We start from the raw sequence: 19,375 nt of genomic DNA, 5'->3' as shown, positions 1-19,375 counted from the left end.
GATTGGATGAAGCTGAATAACCAGTAACTCAACACTTATTTATACCGAATTCCCTAATTCTACAATTAGAAACGCCGCAGAGTCAATGCCTACCGAAATAAAGTCTACGGGCAGAGTTGAAATAAAGCATCTGATCTGTAATGGCCATCTCTGGAACAGGTAATTAGAAGCTCGAAAAGATCGTCAAAATGAGTAGTGAGACAGACGGCAAGGATCCAGAATTTGGCAATGGTAATGGCAATCGCCCCTCCTAACCTTTTCAGAGATTATTTCTGTATTTTCATCAAATACAACAAATACAAAGCTGCTGCCATATTACAAGCACCTAAATATTTTACCAAAAAGACGGGCTTGAGAACCATTAAATCGCCCTACACTGTATTAAGCAATAACAAAAACTATAATACAGAGGGCGGCAAAAAGAGGTGTTTGCCGCTCAGTCCCCCTTCCCTCCCCATGATTCATCTTCTCTCGCAATACTCCCAGACTGACCACCGTACTTGTCAGAATTGGAATAATGCATTTTGATTGCTGCCACAGGATCTGAGACACCACTGCACGATCCTCCTACCAGAATCCCCGGTCTGCCAACCCCATTCATTCCCATTACTCCCCTGCTCTGCTGCTGTAAACTTGAGATTGTTTCAAAACCATTTCTTCTCTGCATCTCAGAGAATACATCCTGGCAGTGCTTCACATCTACCATAAATGGCTGCACTTTCTGACCATCCCTTCTAAACATCTGATAATCAATCACGGCATTACTTCCATTTAGGAGCCGTTCATTATTATTCTTGGAAAATGTTTGCAATGACGGTTGCTCCAATTTGGCAGAAGATGTGGGATAATTACTGAAGGCTGCAGGATACTTTGCTAGCAAGATAGCAGAATCTGGCAAAGAAGAGAGACCAGTCTGTATTCTGTTTCCATCCCAATAACCATAACTCCTCATGGGAACATTTTCAAGGCCAACATAATCATTACAGTCAAACTTCAAAATTTTCAAATTCCCATCTGCATTATGTCCGGCAAATTTCACACCAGAAGGTTTGCTGAACTTATGATGGTGGATACCATTTTCTTCACTACCTTTAGCACCCACATTAGGTTTCTGTGCTGATGAAGGATTGGTTAGTATCTTCCCAAAAAGTTTGACGTCACCATTTCTGGATGTTTTATCTGAATCCAACGACTGTAATTTTTTGGTTTGATCATCAGGCTGTTCAATCTTCTGGGACAAAATATGTAATTCTGCTGCTGAACTACTACAGTTCATATCATCATTCATCTCCTTCTTAATGGGAGCTTGCAAGGGATAGCCCTGGAGAATACTTCCGGTATCAACATGGTCTGATGAATTCCCAGTAATAGGGGGCTGCTCATCGTTTCTAACCTGAATATCACAGGTAGAAGATAGTCGATCTTGGCTAGCTGTTTTCTCACACTGAATATCAGAAGCAACAGGATTTTGTAAAAATGAATTTGAAGATGCTTGATGTTCGTCCACAGACAACAGAGAGGTATGAGGCTGTCCAATGGGTACGTTCTTATTTTCAGTACTAGAACTCAATCCTGAAGAGGAATTTCCAAATGACGAGACGGGAGCATTTACCATAGTGCTTAGAATGTGCACAGGGCTTTTCAAATCAACTATGACACCCGAATCAGCTTCCTGTTTACTATCTCTCTCATCAAGACATCGGGGTGAAGACACTCTCTGCCTCTCCAATTCATTACCAGGTCTTCCCGAAGAGACCTCGGAAACCACCATTCTATCCTCAACAAAAGAATTAATCTCGCATGGTTCACTGCTTGTATCTGGAACAGATATCAATTTAGTAGCTTTATCTCTTCTAATTTCTGTTCTATCCGACATGATTACAGTTGTTTGTCCACTGACAGAACCACACAAGGCAAATATACTACCATCACAGCCCAGTTTAGAATCAATATCAATTGCACATGCATCAGAAACCACATTTGCATCTTCAATATCGACTTCTGTCCCATCAGTCCCCTTTGATTCATTTAATTCTGCTGACAGGTTCCTAGCTTGCACAGGATTGGACTCATCATTGAATGTTTTTGTTCCATACAAAGGCAGGTCCTCATCTGTTTTAGTGCCAGACTTTTCAGTTCCAACCACTGAGCCTGTCTCCACAACACATGCATCATCAGTGTCACTCTCACCCCCATTTGCATCATCGTTCACTGGGGATCCAACATTTTCAGGTATTGGGCGCATGAGATCTAATCCAAGACATTTGCGGCCTTTGCTGAAGAAAACTTTGCACTGTTCTTGGGACCTTGTCCTAACACACCGAGCTATTTTGGCAAAGTCTTTCCCAAAAGAAGATACGGCCTGAAGAAAGGCAGCCTTCTCATCATCAGTCCAGTCTGTAGGATCCATTTCACCACAACTCTCATCTGAACAAGTCTCATCATCAACATCCTGAGTAACATCTGGTGTGAAGGGCAGCTTGTATAAAGGGTTTACTTTCAGGAACTTCCTATCCCTGCTACCTTCTACTGCATCGACAGAACTTGTTATGCAGGAACCAATAGCCTCTGATGAAAGAGAACCACATATACCTGCCAATACATCAGCTGCAGCAGCTGTCTCTCTTTCATCCCCAAGAATGTCAAAACTGCCTGATTTCTCAATGAAGTCTTCAACCCTCGACGTCTTTACTTTACCATAGCCACCCAAAAGTGAGCTTCCTGCACGGATTTTTTTATTACCTGCAATGCCACCTGCCATCAGCGAAGCTGCACTCAAAATTTCAAGGGAAGCAGCATTCAATTCACGATTCCATTTTTTACCTGATGCCACCAAGTCAGTTTTAGCTGAAAATGACTTCCCCAGCTTACCAACATCTTGCTTCTTAAGTTTCTCAAAACAATCAGATTTATGATTTTTGTAGTAGAATTCAACACAGTCAGCAGTTGTCTTGTGGTCAAGAAAAGAAGCAATTTTCCTAAAATTTTTTCCAAAGACAGCAAATTTCTCCATGAAAATTTCTCTCTCTTGTGGTGTCCAAGGATTAATCAAAGACCTTTCCTTCTCAATAGCCAATGGATCTTCAACCAGCCCATTACTAGTTACAAACTTTGAAATCGTCTTCTCTTTTTCATCCAAAATTAATGCCGGCATCTTCAAAGTGTTCCTCTGCACTTTAACTTGAGATTCTGAAAGCAGTTTGCTTGTAAAATTAATAATCTCTGATGTTGGAACCAAGCTCAGATGATTTCCTGCTGCAGACAGAAGAAAGGAGGAAAAAAAAGAAAGCATGATCATCATCAAAACAGAAAGGCAAATAAATTAAGAAATGAACAAACTATATCAAAGATAACTTGTGTTACAGCACGATCACAAAATAATCCTGAATAATATAAAATAATACACTGAACAGAAGCCCTTCACTTCACGTGTACAAGTCAATCCCTATCAAGACAAAATATGTTCTAAACAAGAAGTCATATAATTGAATACACTGGAAAAAGACTTTTATTCAATTATTAATTTTAATCAACAAAATAAATCACCATATCTACAATCAGACTTTTCAGGTATGCATGTTTAGATTGCTTACTAGCCACAATTAGTTTCGACTTTTCAAATTAGTCATGACTAACAAGATACTACACAGTATGACATGTGCGAACAGCAACTTTCGGAAAAGTAGTCTAAACCCTATGCAGGGATATAGTTAATTTCACTAACTAATCAAACCAACAAAAATTAGTGAAGCTATCCAAACCAAAAGCCACTCATTTTGCCTGAGCTTAAACCTTCCGACTTACTTTACAAACAGCCAAGAAACAACGGACTGGGGGTTACTATTCTACTTCTGAACACGGGAATATATGAAAACCAAGCAAGTAAGCAGCAAAAATACAGCAGATTAATAGCATCAAAATTAAACACTTTTTTCTTTTTCAAAAAATCCAAACTACAATAGAAAACTAACCACCTTCTTTAAACATTAGCAAAGCTTATTGTCATATAAAAAATATATATTTTACTAGCTGAACTAATCAAGCAAAGAAAGACCACAAAATTACTGGAACAAATAAAAAAAACTTGAAAATATCCATACCAGGAAAGGGAAAACGTGATCGAATGGATGATCGGTTCTTCTGGTTACCATTGCAGGTAGTTCGCACACTTAGTTCATTCTTTTTGTGAGATTTTGGTCGGCATTTCCTGATAGAAAGTAAACGCATATCTTCTTTCCACAAGTGATGCAATGCTCTGAACTTAAGTGCAATAACTCTCTCCTTAAACCTAGCAAATCGCTTTTTCTCAACAAACTTTTCCCTAATCAAGGTCTGATTGCATGTGTCACTGCTGGTTCCCATCCTCCCAATCTTACAACAATCTTTGGGCAATAAATTATCAAACACCTCACTAGCTTTGTTGGCAGATTCCTTATTGGAAGAAATAATTGTACCACATAAAATATCCATGCTATCATTTACCTCCAAAGAAGTCTTGCCATCAACACAAGGTACAATAACATCTTTCCTAGCAGTACAGGGAATTAAGTATTTCACAGCTGCGGATGGAACAGAATCCAAGTCCTGGGAGAAATTAACATATCCTCCTCCAGCACCACAAGAAACAGGCAGAGGCTCAACAAATTTAGAAGTAGCTGTTCCAGGACTATCAATATCCTCTTCCTTTACATTTTCATGAACACTGTGTAAATTAGTTGAAAATGGCACCTTCTCTGTATTGGCATCATCAACAATATTCATCGGTACCGGCCGGGTGACCTGATCAGAGACTCCAACATGTCCTTCAAAGGATTTTTCACCACTACCTACCATCTGGGAGCCCAGGGATACCGCAAATGGACATGTAACACCAGATTCAGATTTCAGCGACTTCAGTTCATTTTCAAGTAAATCTATTTCAGATTCAGTCATCTCCAACACCTTTGAAATGTCAGCTTTCCATATCAGTAACTTATTAATTGCATTGGACCTCATTGGACCAGAATCTACAGAAGTTGGATCATCAGATTGTACCAGCTCAATAATTGAAGAACCCAAATTATTCAAGGAGCCAATATCAAATTTCTCTAAGTTAAAGGAAAACCTCTGCAAATTATTTTCAGACAAAGGAGCGGGTGAACAAGTCAAATTACTAACATCATTGTCTACATTTGTAGTCTTTCCGAATAATTTATCATCCATACCTGGTAAAAAGGTTGAGGTTAGCTTTCTACACAAGGGAAATATGTATAAATAAAATATAACAATTACAGTACTACAAGAAAAACGAGGGGAATATCCTAGTTGGCATTTTTCATCTAAGCTAAGAGAAAAATGTTAAAAAAACAGTAAGGAAAACAAAAGCTGGAACACAAATGTTCAAGAAACATGGTCTCAAATATAGTAAAAAACCTCGAGCAGCATGCAACTGCTAAAATGTTGATTCTTGCCTACATTGATAAATCGACATTTTACAGACATTTTATGTACTAAACTTTAGGCCCTACTCAGTAAAAATCAAGTTTTTCAAGAAACATTACATTTTACAAACGTTTTCAATATATTACCTAACGGTATTTTCTGTACATAAATTTTTTAGTAAAAAAACACATCTAAATTAGCACACAATGAACAAAAAAGCACATGCACTAAAGGACTAGAGTACCTACGAGTGTCAAGGGGACACTCAATAAAAATGGAGCTCATAAAGGAGAACATATATGCGAGATATTACGCACAATAAAAAGTTAGAGTCGGGGGAAATACTTGTAAAAGGAGAAACCTAATCGACAGAGAAACACATGTAGTAAACAAAAATGAAACATAGAGAATTTTCTAGCCAGATATCTGACTACTATTCAACCACAAGTCTCTATGAAATACCAATTCAAACCTCATATTATCACAGTACACTTCACTAAAATTCTATATACATAGATATAACACATGTTACTGCAATGCAGATAGTAAACCCTTCATCAATTTGCAATTTTCAAATAAATCTTTCAAAGCAGGATTTAAAATAAAAAAAAGATAACGTCTAGCAACATACCAGGAGAGGAACTGCAGGCGACAGAAGATGGAGTTGCAGGAGATGCACATTCAGAAAATCCTATAACTTTTGGACTTTTGTCAACCAAGCTGGTACTGAGGGAATTGCAAGGTTCGGTGATACTAGCAGACAAGACAGGACCGTCTTTGTTTGCACTTGCATCAGGCACCTCAACTTTTTTCTTCTCATACTTTGCAAGTCCCTCGCCCCAATTCAGCCTTGGCTTTTTTCTAGAAGCCGTATCTTCAGATGGCACAGAAGATGTCGCACAAGCAGCTGCTTCCCCTGAATGTGACTCATTAGCAGCTGCACTTTTCTGTTGCAACTCGGCCTTCTCTTCATGCGAATCCGCTGCTCCCATGCTCCTTGAGCTACTTGAGTGGCTAAAACCCGAGCCTCGAGAAGACAAGCTTCCAGAACGGGTCCATTTAAGCGGCTTCCAGTCACCCAGAGAGTTCTCTCTGTCACTTCTGGAGCCAGTTCCCAACCCATTGACACTACCTATCTTCTCATGCTGGTCTTTAAGATGATGCTGATCCCAAGAGTTCACGAAATCGGAATGTGGATGAGAAGAGTATCCTAGGGCGTCGTCCACAGCCCTCTGGTCATTGTTCATATCCTGCGGCCTTCTGGGTAAATTTACGGTACCATTGGAGGGCTCCCACGAATGCCCTCTCCAATCTCTCTGACCAAAGGGTCCTCTATTTTCCCTACTGCTCCTGCCGTACTTCCCATCACCTCGTGAAATCGAGGGCCGACTATCTTCCTCCAGGATCTTGTCACTGCTTGACCGAGAAATTGCATACCCATGACCTGAGTCCTCAGAAAACAGGTGCCAACCGCCCTGCTTACCATGCCCTTCAGAAAATATTCAAACAAAAAAAGAAACAAATATCAACACAAGCAAGGTATATATTCTCGCACCCAGAAAGCCATAGACAAAGAAAAACGAACACAGAAAACTTGCGAAAAAGAAAACCCTATTAAAGGCTTGACTAAAATATTCTAACAACACCAGCAGGCACAGATCTTCAAAAAATAAACTAAGGTTCACCCTCAACAACGCACCAAATGCGCAAAAAGAACAATCTCTCAAAATCATAAACCTCTCAGAAACTCCCACCAAGAAAGAAAACAACAAAACCTAAACAAAACACCGATGAGCGCCTATTCTGGGGTGTTCCCGGGTAGAAGACCCTAACTCAAAAAGAAATTAGGAACGAATGAAATGATGAATTGAAAACCCACCTGGCGGTCTGCGAAAATCTGCGGATCCCCAGCGATTGAAGTCGCGGTGGTGCGAGGAATCCCTCCATCTGGCGACTGACCCAAGCGACTCAGACCTCTCGTGCTTCCTCTCCTTGAAGAAGTCCTTTCGATCCCAAGGCAATGGTTCAGGCGGCATCAAAACCAACCCAATAGCATGGGCAGCCACAGAAAAAAAAAAAACCTAGGGTTCACCGTAAAGCAAACCGCAGCGCCGCGAACGCGACCTCCGCCTCCAGATCCAACGACCTAGGGTTCGCAGGGCTGAGCCACACGACGCCGTTCGGCGAGATCGAACACAATACCAAACGCGGCAGCCTAATCGGCGCGCCGCACAGCAATTTAGGGCTTCCGCGGAGCTGGTACACGGTAATATAGAGAAAGCGCAGATTGGAGAGGTTAAAGGGATTAAACGGCGACGGAACGAGTTCAGAGACGTGGATTCAGATCGAAGAGTGAGGCCATGTAGCTGAGAGTGAGAGAAAGACAGAGAGAGAAGGAGAGTCTTGTTGTGATGTGCTCTCTCAACGGTGGTGGCTCTGAAAATTTTCTATCCGTTTCTTGGCTGGTGGAAAACCTGTATGGGGGCAAGAAAGTGAGAACGTGAGGTGATAAGGGACAAAGAGAACCTTGAGAGAGAGAGGGAAGAGAGAGAGAAGGTGATAGAGATAGAGAGAGAAAGTGTGGAACCGGATCTCAGCGTTTCTCATAAAACCATATTTCAAACTCCTTTCGATTCCGCCCATATAATATTTCCTTTTGTTTTTTTTTTATTCCTTTTTCGTATCTTTCACTTTTTTATTTATTTTTATTATTTTTCGTCAATCAGCTTTTGTGTATGGGCCTCTCGGGTAATCAAAGTGCCCATTTTTCGGCCGTTATTTACGCCAGCAGTAAACGCCCTTCCCACTTTTACCGTTTTACCCTTCTCCTATGTAATAATTATAATCATACTTGCACTCAATTTAATTGCTCAGACTATATCACTCTTAATCATCTCATTCAACAAAATGTCAACAAAAAGTCTTCAAAATTATAATCAATTTTCAATTCTATTATTTTTAAGTATAATTTTATATTATAACTTAAATCAATGTGTTTAAATTTGTTAAAAAAAACCACGTGTTTAAATCAATATGTTTATATGTATATATATATATATATATATATATATATATATATATAATTGTAATTAAAAAAATAATATTTTATAAGGTTTCAAAATAATTTTATATTAAATTTTTTTAGTATAAATTTTTATTATTATTTTAACATAAATTACTTATCTTAATCTTAGGAGTTTTTTTTCTTTGATCGTCTTATTGAAAAATCGAAAATATAAGACTGATTTTTGTGATAAATTCTTCAATTTGAATGAATTAGTTTTTTAGTTTGTGTAAGTTGAATTTTAACTTGTATTTTTCTATTATATGTTATATTGTGAGTATTTTTCTACTTGTATGCATTTTTTTTTAGTTATATATATGAATTTTTACGAGATTGTAACAATGTGCCTTTATCCTTCTTTTGATGTTTCTATATGCAGATAAAACATTTTGCAAGTTGGAAAGAGTTTAAGTGGTTGATTTTGTAAGTTATTGATCAAGTAAATGGAGCTAATTGTTTTGGTGTGCATGAGTTTGATAATTTGATGATTTGCATGTCGATGAATTTGATTGTTGTGTATGATTGTTTTAAATTGTATTATTGGTTCATGATTGTCTTTAGGTTTGTGTGACTAAGAGTTTTGATGCTTAAAATTATTTTGAATCAGTGCATTGAGAAAAGAGTAACTATTTGAGAAACTGATTAGGTCAAAGTTTGTTTAAAATCATAAAATCCAATTACTGTCAACTGATATGACACTGAGCGGTATCTGAGTGGTGTTGTACGCCAACTTGTATTGAAAGTACGTGACTATTTTAGCTCTAGGGTACTAAGTGACAAATTGTACCATTAAGCGCCGCTTTTGGTGAATGTTTTGGTGTTGAGAGGCAGTAGAGCACTGTTGAACGTCATCTTTGTATTGCATGTCTAGATCATTTTAGAAGTTGAGCAATAAAAAGTGTGTTGAGTGGAAACTTTACGAGAAAAATGGCATTGAGCATCAATAATGTCTTTGAGCACCGCTCTTTGCTAAAGCTTTGACGTTGAATGGCAAATCTATGTGTCGGTTTATATGATTGGATCTGTTTTCTTCTTTGGTTGTTTGAGATAAATTTATGATGAAATTAATGTATGTTATAATATTGTTTATTTTTTATTAAGGTGATAATATGGTTATGGACACGTATGGCGATGCTATTGAAGAATTTTCAAGAAGAAATTATTTGTGGTAATGGTTTGTGCATTGACGTAATATCAATAAGGGGGCATTTTAATGTTATAATAACCATTCACACTCAAATAAAGTATAATGTGTTATGTGGTGAAAAGTAGCAGAATATCCTAATTTATTGATTTTATCTTATCTTGAACATGAATGAGATTAACCTTGCTTGAGGTCGAGTGATAACCCTTTGAGGTTATGACTATAGAGCTTAGAAACTACCACTAGTATACAACTCCACTGAATTACTATGTCAAGGACATGTATTCAGATAATTAAGTCTTATATAAACTATTTGTGTAAATCTATATAATTTACTATATTTAATCAGCTTAGTTTACATTTCATATGATTTAATTATTTTAAGATATTTTTTTTATACATTATATTCTTTTGTATTTATTGTGTTTTGTAGATGAGTCTAAATAGAGAGAAAAAAGTTAGGTAATAATATGCTACAGGTGAAAGACAACAATAACGTTGAGTAATATTTTTTTGGCTTAATACCTCCGATGGTCCCTATTTTCGTCAAGTGCATTCACTTTTATCCCCATGTTTATTTTTTTTGTTCAATGTTATCCTAAAGAGTATAAATTTTGTTCAATTTAATCCTTTTTGCTAACACCGTTTAAACAGTTAATGACAGACAGTCCAGGTGCGCACAATAGTGTTAAGATAACTACTGCCACCAAAAGTAAAGTTTTGTGGCAGCCCCACCTCAAAATTAGGGTTCTGCATTTGGGGGAAACCTTCTTGCATCCGTACCACGAGAAGAAGGAAAATGTTGCTCGTTTTGCTTCAATGGAGGATGATTTCGCGAATTATGCAGTTCATGGTAGCATGAAGAAGACGAACCTAGTTGTGTAAGAAAGCACTCATGGTAGCCGGTGGAGGCAAGCAACGGCGCGATTCTAGGTTTCTTTTATTTGGAATTTTTCTGGATTTCGTTGTGGTACTCTATAGGTTGGAGAAGATGATGGCCTTGGAGCTTTGCACAATGGTGGCAAGGATTGTCACACTGACGATGAATCTCTCGATTTGGATGATTCATGGCTGATGCACGAGAATGAAGATTCAAATGGAGTTTGAGATTAGGGTTTCGTAATTTGGGGGAGATTGGGACTTTGATGGTGGTGGTCATGGAGGTTGGGCATGATGGCTGCCATGGTTCTCCGCAGGTGCGACTTCACGACGACATAATGACTTTGGACGATCTCTGTGGCGGCGGTGGCGTTAGGGTTCGGTGGGCTGAAGGTTGAAGAAGACGGTGACGTGGCAGTAGTTAAATGTCATCTCAACACTGTTGTGCATACCTGAATTGTCCGTCGTTAACAAACGGCGTTAGAAAAAGGACCAAATTGAACAAAATTTACACTCTTTAAGACAACACTGAAGAGAAAGGAAAACGTGGGACCAAAATGAACGCACTTGACAAAAATAAGGACCATCAAGAATATTAAGCTTTTTTTTTTGCTTTCAGTTAATACGATCATCCTTGATTGTTTTATAATATATATATATATATATATATATATAATTTATTTCGTTTTATTAATTTTATAATATTATTTTGTATGTTATAATTTGATATTTTTTTTTTAAAACAACACAATTTAAGATCAAAATATATTGACTCTAACATTAAATATTATAAAATTTTGATTCAAAAAAATATATCATTACTTAAACAAATAACGTGTCAAATCATATTATGTATCATTTATAAAATTTAAGTTTTAACGTGTAAAAATAAATAGAATTATATTTATCTTTAATCAAAATCGGATACCTTAAAACGCTTTTAAAAAGAGACATGGAAATTAGAGACATGTCATATAATGATATATTTAAAGTTGTTTTTTAAATAATGTTTTCCAAACAGTTGTTTTTAACAAATGTGGAACAAGATAATATTACATTAATTAATTCCTAATTTCTATTTTAAAATATGTTTATAACTGGTTACTTTAAACATTTATAGGCAGAAATTAATGTGTATTTTAATTCAAATAGAATATTTCCTTTTTGATACGGTACTAGATTAAGAGACGTTTGTTATAATAATGTATATTTCAATTTTTATTTTAAAATATACTTTATAGGATAATTTATTTAAATGCTTATACCTGTATATATGAAGCGTATATTTTGTTCATATTTGTTTTTTAAATTTATCTTTGAAATAAAATTTTACTGTTTTTTAAATTTAACTGTTTTTTCTTAATTTAATCTATTTTTCTAAATTTAAACGTTTTTTAATTATAAAATTACTCATGAAATAAAATACTTTATTTGTAATAAAACTATACAAATTATTATATTTGATTTCATAATTATATCAATAACAATAAAATTAATAAAAAAAATTATTATAAAAATAACACATATAATATAAAGTTTGTGCTTTGATTGATTTATTTAAAAATAATGTATTTTTTTAATGTAGAAAAAGATAATTTTGGCACGAATAATTGTATAAAAAGTTATATACACGATAAATACGTGTTATGCTTAAAAATTAAATAATTAATATTATGCAAAAATATGTATTAATTTAATGACATTTTTTCTTTTTTATAGTTTATTTTATTTTTTTTTATTATTTATTTAGTTTCTTTTAATCTTTAAGCTGTTTTTGTGGTGATAGGTGAGAAGTTTAGGTAATGGTCAAATGAAAAAAAAAATTGTTTTTTATTTTGTTTTATAGTCATTAAAAACTTGTTTAAGTTTTTAGTTAATTGAAATCTTATGTAGAACTCATTGGTAGTTTATAGATTGAGTTTGTATGGTTTTTTATTATTTTTAAGCTTTTTACTAGTGAAATTCTAAACTAGATAGTTTAGGTTAAAGTAGAGGGTTTGCCAAGTTTTGTGCTAAAAAGTGTAGAATTGAATTTAGACACTTTTGAGTGGTTGAATTGGCATAATGTACCTAGTTTTTTTGTCTAATGAGCGAAGTGATATTTCATTTTAACCATAAATATGTTTTAGCATCAATTCTAATGTTTAAGGAACTTACTTGATCTATTGACAAGTTATGGGTGCAACCAAACCAGAAAAATCACGTTAAATGTCAAAACCAATATGGATAATGATTATTTTACTTGACCATTGATTATTTCAGCCAAAGTATTATCTTTTATTCAAAACTCTATGAAATAATCGATTATCACACATGATAATCGATTATTTTAGTGAGAATGTCGTCTTTGCATGATTTTTCTCTGGAATAATCTATTATTAGGTGTGATAATCGATTCTTAAAAAAAAAAACTTAAAATTTAAACCTTTGATAGGCGTCCTGTATGTAAGTTTGGTTTCTTTTTTTATTTATTTATTTCTTGTTTCCTATGAATGGAAATGTAGTTATAATGTAAGGCTTGTTTAGTAATATTAATGGAATTTTATGAGGTTCTATGCATGAAGTTATGTATGTTTTCAAGTATGGTTTGAATAGAGTTTTTAGGCTAAAATTCTTAATGGTAATTTCAAGTAGAGTGATGTATTGATGTAGGGACTCAATCTTGAAAGTTATCATGACGCTTCAATTATCACTTCACATAAGGGGATTATGTTGTGAAGAGTATGAGGTGGTTTTAGTTTATTATGGTCTGGTGTTTTTTGTCCATAGGTGATAGACAAATTATAACCTTGTGTGGTAGCTTGGGGTGACCCAACTCTTCCACCACTATAAGTACAAAAACTTGTGACATTAATACATATATCTGGATGAGTCTGGGTTTATGGTATGTTTATGATATTTGTTTAACTATTGTATGAAATGTAATGTATGATGAATATATATATTATATGTTTGCTTCTTTTAGCATTAACTTACCTTTACTGTTTTTGTTTGTCCGTATATTTGTTTTTTCTTTTACAATAATTATTTTAATGATGTGATTTTAGGAGATGTTGGAATAATCATTTTAATGATATGAGTTAAGACGTATAATAGAAAATTTGATTTCAATAATCTTTTGTTTTTTAAAGACATTATTATGTTTTTTTTGTTAAGGATAAGATTTTTTCTTTTGTATGTTACAAATATAACAAAATACAATTAATTATTTTACTTGATTATAATATGATATTTGTTATTTCCAAATGTTATTTATTAAGTATAACTTCTTATTTTGAATAGAAATCAAGATAAAATAACTTTTTTTTTTGTCTTTTTTATACGATATTGACATATAAAGTTAAAATATAAAAGTAATTTCTTATTATTTAAATATATTTTTAAAGAAAATTACTTACATCATATTGTTAATTTTACAAAATTTATATAGTATATGTATAGTTTCAATAAACTAATTATATAAATAAAATATAAATTTGTAATTTTAATTTTTTTTATTGGATTTTAAAATTTATAAAAAAATACATTATTTTTAAAATTACATATAATTCTAGTAACATATTATCATTTAAACATTATTGATATTATATTTAACATTATTTAATATATATAACTATTATGGTGTTATGTTCATATTCTGTATATTAAAAATATAATATTTTATACTTTGGAGAAATCAAAATTTGGAAATCATAAAGAATTTCCAAAATTATTAAACAAATTATATTTTAATAATTTAAAATTACTTGTTCAATCAAATCTAAACTCAAGTTTTAAGATGCTAAATATATTTTGGTGTTTTAAGAAAAAGTGTGCTCAGTTCTAAAATAGTTAATTAATTTTTTATATTCCAATTAATTCTTCTAGTTTACACCAATAAATTTTGGATTAATTGAAGTGATATAGACATTTGGACATTGACAAATATTTGCTGAATATATATATATATATATATATATATATATATATATATATATATATATATATATAAAATTAACAAACAGTTAATTAAATATGAAAACATTCTCTCATATTACACTGAAGTCTTACAAAAAAAGTTAGTTGAAAGAAATATCAATACGACAACATTGTTTTTCAAATAAAATTAAAATTTTATGAACTTTTATGTCTATTTTCTTTTCTATCATTTATAACACGACCTGTTTGTCAAATTTTGAGTTCTCTTTCACAACATAACAATAAATAAAAAGAACACAGTGTCTGAAATTATTAATGGATTCACTATAAACCCTAGAATCCTCTTTATGTCATACTAAACATGCCAAAATATGGATCATGTCATTCTTACATAAATATCAACTACAGTTGAGGAATGCACTCTAGTTAACTCCGTACTCTACATTGAATTTTCATTCACCAAATTTAGATACATGTTCTTCCCTGTTTTACAACAATAAAATATATTTTTTTAATATGCATTTTTTAAAATTACAAAATTACTTATATATATTAACTAATACTTTTTATTAAGAAAATAATTCTCATTAACAATGATTTGAAATTTAGTAACACTTTTTTTTACATATCCTCACAATCACTCGTCACTGTTCAATTAATGTGCTTAAAAGATATTTTTTATATTCTCTTACTATTTTAGTGTCTTAAGAATATACCGATACATCACAAACTTATTATTGAAAAAATTAAGTTGAAAGTAAAATTTGGATTTTATTTTATTTAACTGTTTTCCTGTTATATTTTTAAAATATATTAAGTTTAATATATTGGTATGGTAAAATTAGTGTATTTTAAAAATAAATTAATAACATTACAAGTTCTGAACTCATTAGGCAGGTAAACTTCAAATAACTCCATTGACTTCTTTTGATGATATCTATATATTTTATTTTTACTCTAAGTTTTGCACAGTTTCTTGTTATTACTTTTCTCAGTTACAATTTATTTAGAAGAATTTTTTAATTATTTGCATGATATTTGTTACAGTTTACATAAAAATATTTATAAAATGTAAAATTTTTAAATATTTTTCATATTTATTTAGTGTAGTTGTTAAAGAAGAAGAAGATAAGAGAGAAAAATAAAATAAAATAATATTATATTATTTTTTTATTTTATTATATTTGATGAATATAATAAAAAGAAAGTTACATTTTATCATATTGATTACATTTTTTTGTATTTTATGAATTTTTAAAGAATCATAATCTTATTCGTTTCAAAACCTATTCACCAACGACAAAGAATAATTCCAATTTGTTTCTTTTTATTTTATCACTTTTTTACAGTACAACCTGTAAACATTATCTTAACATATTTGCAAATAAGGAAAAAGGGGAGGGCCTTTTGGGACGAAAAACTGCTTGAACTGTGTATGCACCTTCTTGTCATAGCGCGTGACTCTGCGTATGGGACGATGAACTGCTAGAGCTGTATATGCAACTCGTGTCAAAGCGCGTGACTATGCATATTAGGGCTGACGTGTTAAATCTTGGTAGGCATATTCTTCAAGGTCTTTGGATTCATTCCTTTCTTGAGTTATTTTTTTCATTTTTTTTTTATCTTTTACGTACACACCTATACATTTAAATTAATATTACTTTTATAACAAGATTATAAAATATTAGAAAGATAGAACTATATATTTCAATTTCCATATTTTTAGTTCCTTGACAAGACTTAAATTTTGTTATTTTACAACATCAATTAACATCTTAATTTGTGTTCATACTTTCATTTGAATTCAGAAATATTTAAACTAAGTCTGATTACTTTAAATAAGTAGTATTTTACTGTGCAGACTCTTATTGTTCATTTATTAGTTGGAATCCAAATTACATGATTCTAACCCTATGGAGAGTATTGGACAAGAAACCTTCTCTCTCCATCTTTTTCTTATTTTCAAGGAAAAACTTTATTCTGCCATTAATGTTTTGGTAGAAAAATACTTTATTCTTATCACAGTTTCCAAATATGGTCTTGGTATATTTCATTTACTATTTATTATTTTTGGATGATGTGTCGCTAAATAAATCAAATTCCAAGTACCATTTTATTTTAATATTTTTTAGCAAGATTAATTAGGCTACATCTAATGCTATGTTTTCTTCCCGTGTCCCATTTGAAATATAAAGATAGCTTGTACCCAATTTTTTCAATTGCTAGATTTATAAAAGACATTTTTGACATTAATGTTATCTCATTTAAGTTTGTTAGATAGTATTAGATGTGATATAAGGAAATGTAATATATATGTCTCATGACTAAAATAATGTGTGAAAGCTATGAAGGAGAATGGTGGTTTTGAATAAAATTAATTTTTATTTTTGTAATTTAGTATTATAGACTGTTTATAAGAGTTGAATGGTCTCTAAATAAGATTGAATATTTAAAACTTTTTAGAAAACTTCCGTAAAATCATTAAAAAGATAATAAAAATAAGACTTATTTTTATACTGGTTTATTCTAACTAAGTCACAACATATACTCCTTTAATATTAAAGGACTTCATTATTTTTGAAAAGATATAACGATTTTCACAATTCATAATTTACAACGAGTATACCACTTTTGGTATAAAATACTTTAACTAACTATAACGTTTAACTCCTTCTGAATTAAACAACAAAGTGTTTTAAATCACTTGTGATTACCCAAGAACAACAAAATATTTTTAAAACAAGTATAAATAGAAACACTCTCTCAAAGAGGATATTTGTCAATAAGAAGTTTATCTGGAAAACTTGTTATAAAGAGTTTTCTTTTTCAAAGGATGACGTAAAAGAATGACAACGTAAGAGTATATGAAAAAATTGTTTTATTTTCTTTTCATGTGAAGAAATATCTGTTACTCATAAGCATTTAACATAGGTGTTGTGTCCTTTTGTACTACGTCAAATGCTACTTTGCTTTTGCAGAAAAAAAATGTGTTGCTTGTACGAATTAGACAAAAGGCATTAAAGAAACATTCTCATAATGTCTTCATATCTTTTAATGTTTTTTCTGAATCAACTTAGAATATTTGAATAAAGCATTTGTCCTTTGTGTATCTGTCCAAACAAAGAGAAATAACACAATAGACAAAAAAATATTATTTGTACATTTGGATTTAAAACATTATACGTTCATTATAGTGTTTAGTATGATCCATGTACTATAGTGTTTATGCTAATCTATTTATCAAATTGTTGCGTTTAAAGTAATCTATCGTGTTTTTGTTGGACTATTCTCTTTAGCGTTTGGGATAAATATTGCGTTCAGGATATTGTTTAATCATATATAGTGTTTAGCTTGTTATCCTAGATGGTCATTTTTATAAACACTATTTCCTTGGACACTTTTGTTAAACTTAAAAAAATAAAAGAATCATAGATACACGTGACTCTGTCTTCACAGGGTCCATCCACAATCTCTTGACATGATCACCAATGAATGATACAAAATATTTATCTCCCAGAATATTGGTGATTCCCACACATTAGAATGAAACAGGTCTAATATGTTTTTGTTTATAGTAGTTACTATAACAAACTTAATTTATGTTTGATATGCTTCTTACTTCCAGACTTTGATCTTTCATGAGTTTGACTCTCACTAGATTTACATTTTGTTGATATACCTTTCATCATGACCAAAGCCTTTACTTACTTTGAATTTCCATCCTTTTCACTTTACTTTTCAAATTGGATTTTTCTCTTAAATTATCATTGATAGAATCAATGTAGGAGACCATATATATTGTTATTGGTTATATTCACGATGAATTGATGATACAAATCAAGTAAACTTTTAAGTATAACGATAGTATCACAAATATTCTTCATCGCAGTCTTCTTTACAATGTTGGATGAAATTTCATCAACCATTGCTAAGTGCAAATTTGCGATAACATTATCATTAATATCTTTTTCACATTTTATCAATGATGTTGACATGTCTTTCTTCAATTGCTTTTGCATAACTGTCCTTTATCAAAATTACCTTCTTCAATAGTTTTCACGATGAAAAATTATTCCCGTTGAACTTCTCCATATCGTATTTTGTTGTCATGACTTTAAAACCGACTTATGCACATCTTACTATGAATAAGATTGTCTACCAGAACAATAAAGATAAATCATGTTCTAATGCACATGGTAAATTCCAAGAAAGAAAATTGATAAATTAATTTGGCCCACTTAACCTTTGTCACGAGATGTCACTTATAACAATCATCATGGTCAGACCTAAATTGAGTTGAGCTTGATTCAACTCAGTCTCATCTTGATTTGGGTTAGACCGAACCTAATTCAAACTAACATGTGTTTAACCCAACCTATATTTTGATTTGGCTAGACTCAAACCAACCTACTTAAACCTAATTTAATTCAACCTGCCTTGGGTTCAACTTGACTGAACCTTACATGACTTATGTTGGACCTGGCTTGACCTTTCTCAATAAAACATAATTTTTCTTGAATTCAATCCTACTTGGCTTGACCTTGGTTAGCTTGACTTAACATAACTTTGGCTTGATCTAAGTTCGACTTAACTTGACTTGACTCAACTTAACTCGAGCCCAACTAAACATTATCAAATATGGATCCAACCTATGTTGAGTCTAACTTGACTCAACATGACGTATGCTTAACCTAACTTTGTTTGATTTGGACTTGATTCAACTCGGTTTAACCTAAACTTAGGTTAACCTTGGGCTGAATTGAACTAACGAGGGCACAACTTGATTCAACTTAACTTTGACCTTATTTGACTAGGTCCAATGCGGGTCTAACGTGACTTTAGTTGGACCCGTCTAAGCACAACTTGACTTGGTATGAGCTAGACTTAGCTTGATCGGATTTATGAAAACTTGGGTATGATTGTCTTAACTTGACCTATATACTATATTG

At 32.5% G+C, this 19,375-nt stretch overlaps 1 protein-coding gene across 3 annotated transcripts; it reads right to left on the bottom strand.

The window, feature by feature from the left end:
• Positions 1 to 17: 17 nt before the first annotated feature.
• On the bottom strand, positions 18 to 8,045 carry LOC106771825. 3 transcript variants are annotated; one of them, XM_014657815.2, is made up of 5 exons: positions 7,301 to 8,044; positions 6,053 to 6,910; positions 4,101 to 5,204; positions 2,824 to 3,255; positions 18 to 2,742 (listed from the first exon to the last, which is right to left on the bottom strand). In XM_014657815.2, the coding sequence occupies exons 1-5, from the start codon at positions 7,455 to 7,457 to the stop codon at positions 437 to 439; spliced, it is 4,857 nt and encodes a 1,618-aa protein (XP_014513301.1). In that variant the 5' UTR covers positions 7,458 to 8,044; the 3' UTR covers positions 18 to 436. The 3 variants fall into 3 exon arrangements, with proteins under 3 accessions (XP_014513301.1, XP_022641184.1, XP_014513300.1); XM_022785463.1 differs by having other exon boundaries at positions 18 to 3,252; positions 7,301 to 8,045; XM_014657814.2 differs by having other exon boundaries at positions 18 to 3,255.
• Positions 8,046 to 19,375: the final 11,330 nt, after the last annotated feature.

Source organism: Vigna radiata, chromosome 8 (genome assembly GCF_000741045.1).
Source record: "Vigna radiata var. radiata cultivar VC1973A chromosome 8, Vradiata_ver6, whole genome shotgun sequence".
Classification (NCBI taxonomy): domain Eukaryota; kingdom Viridiplantae; phylum Streptophyta; class Magnoliopsida; order Fabales; family Fabaceae; genus Vigna; species Vigna radiata.
This window is presented reverse-complemented; position numbering and strand designations above follow the sequence as displayed.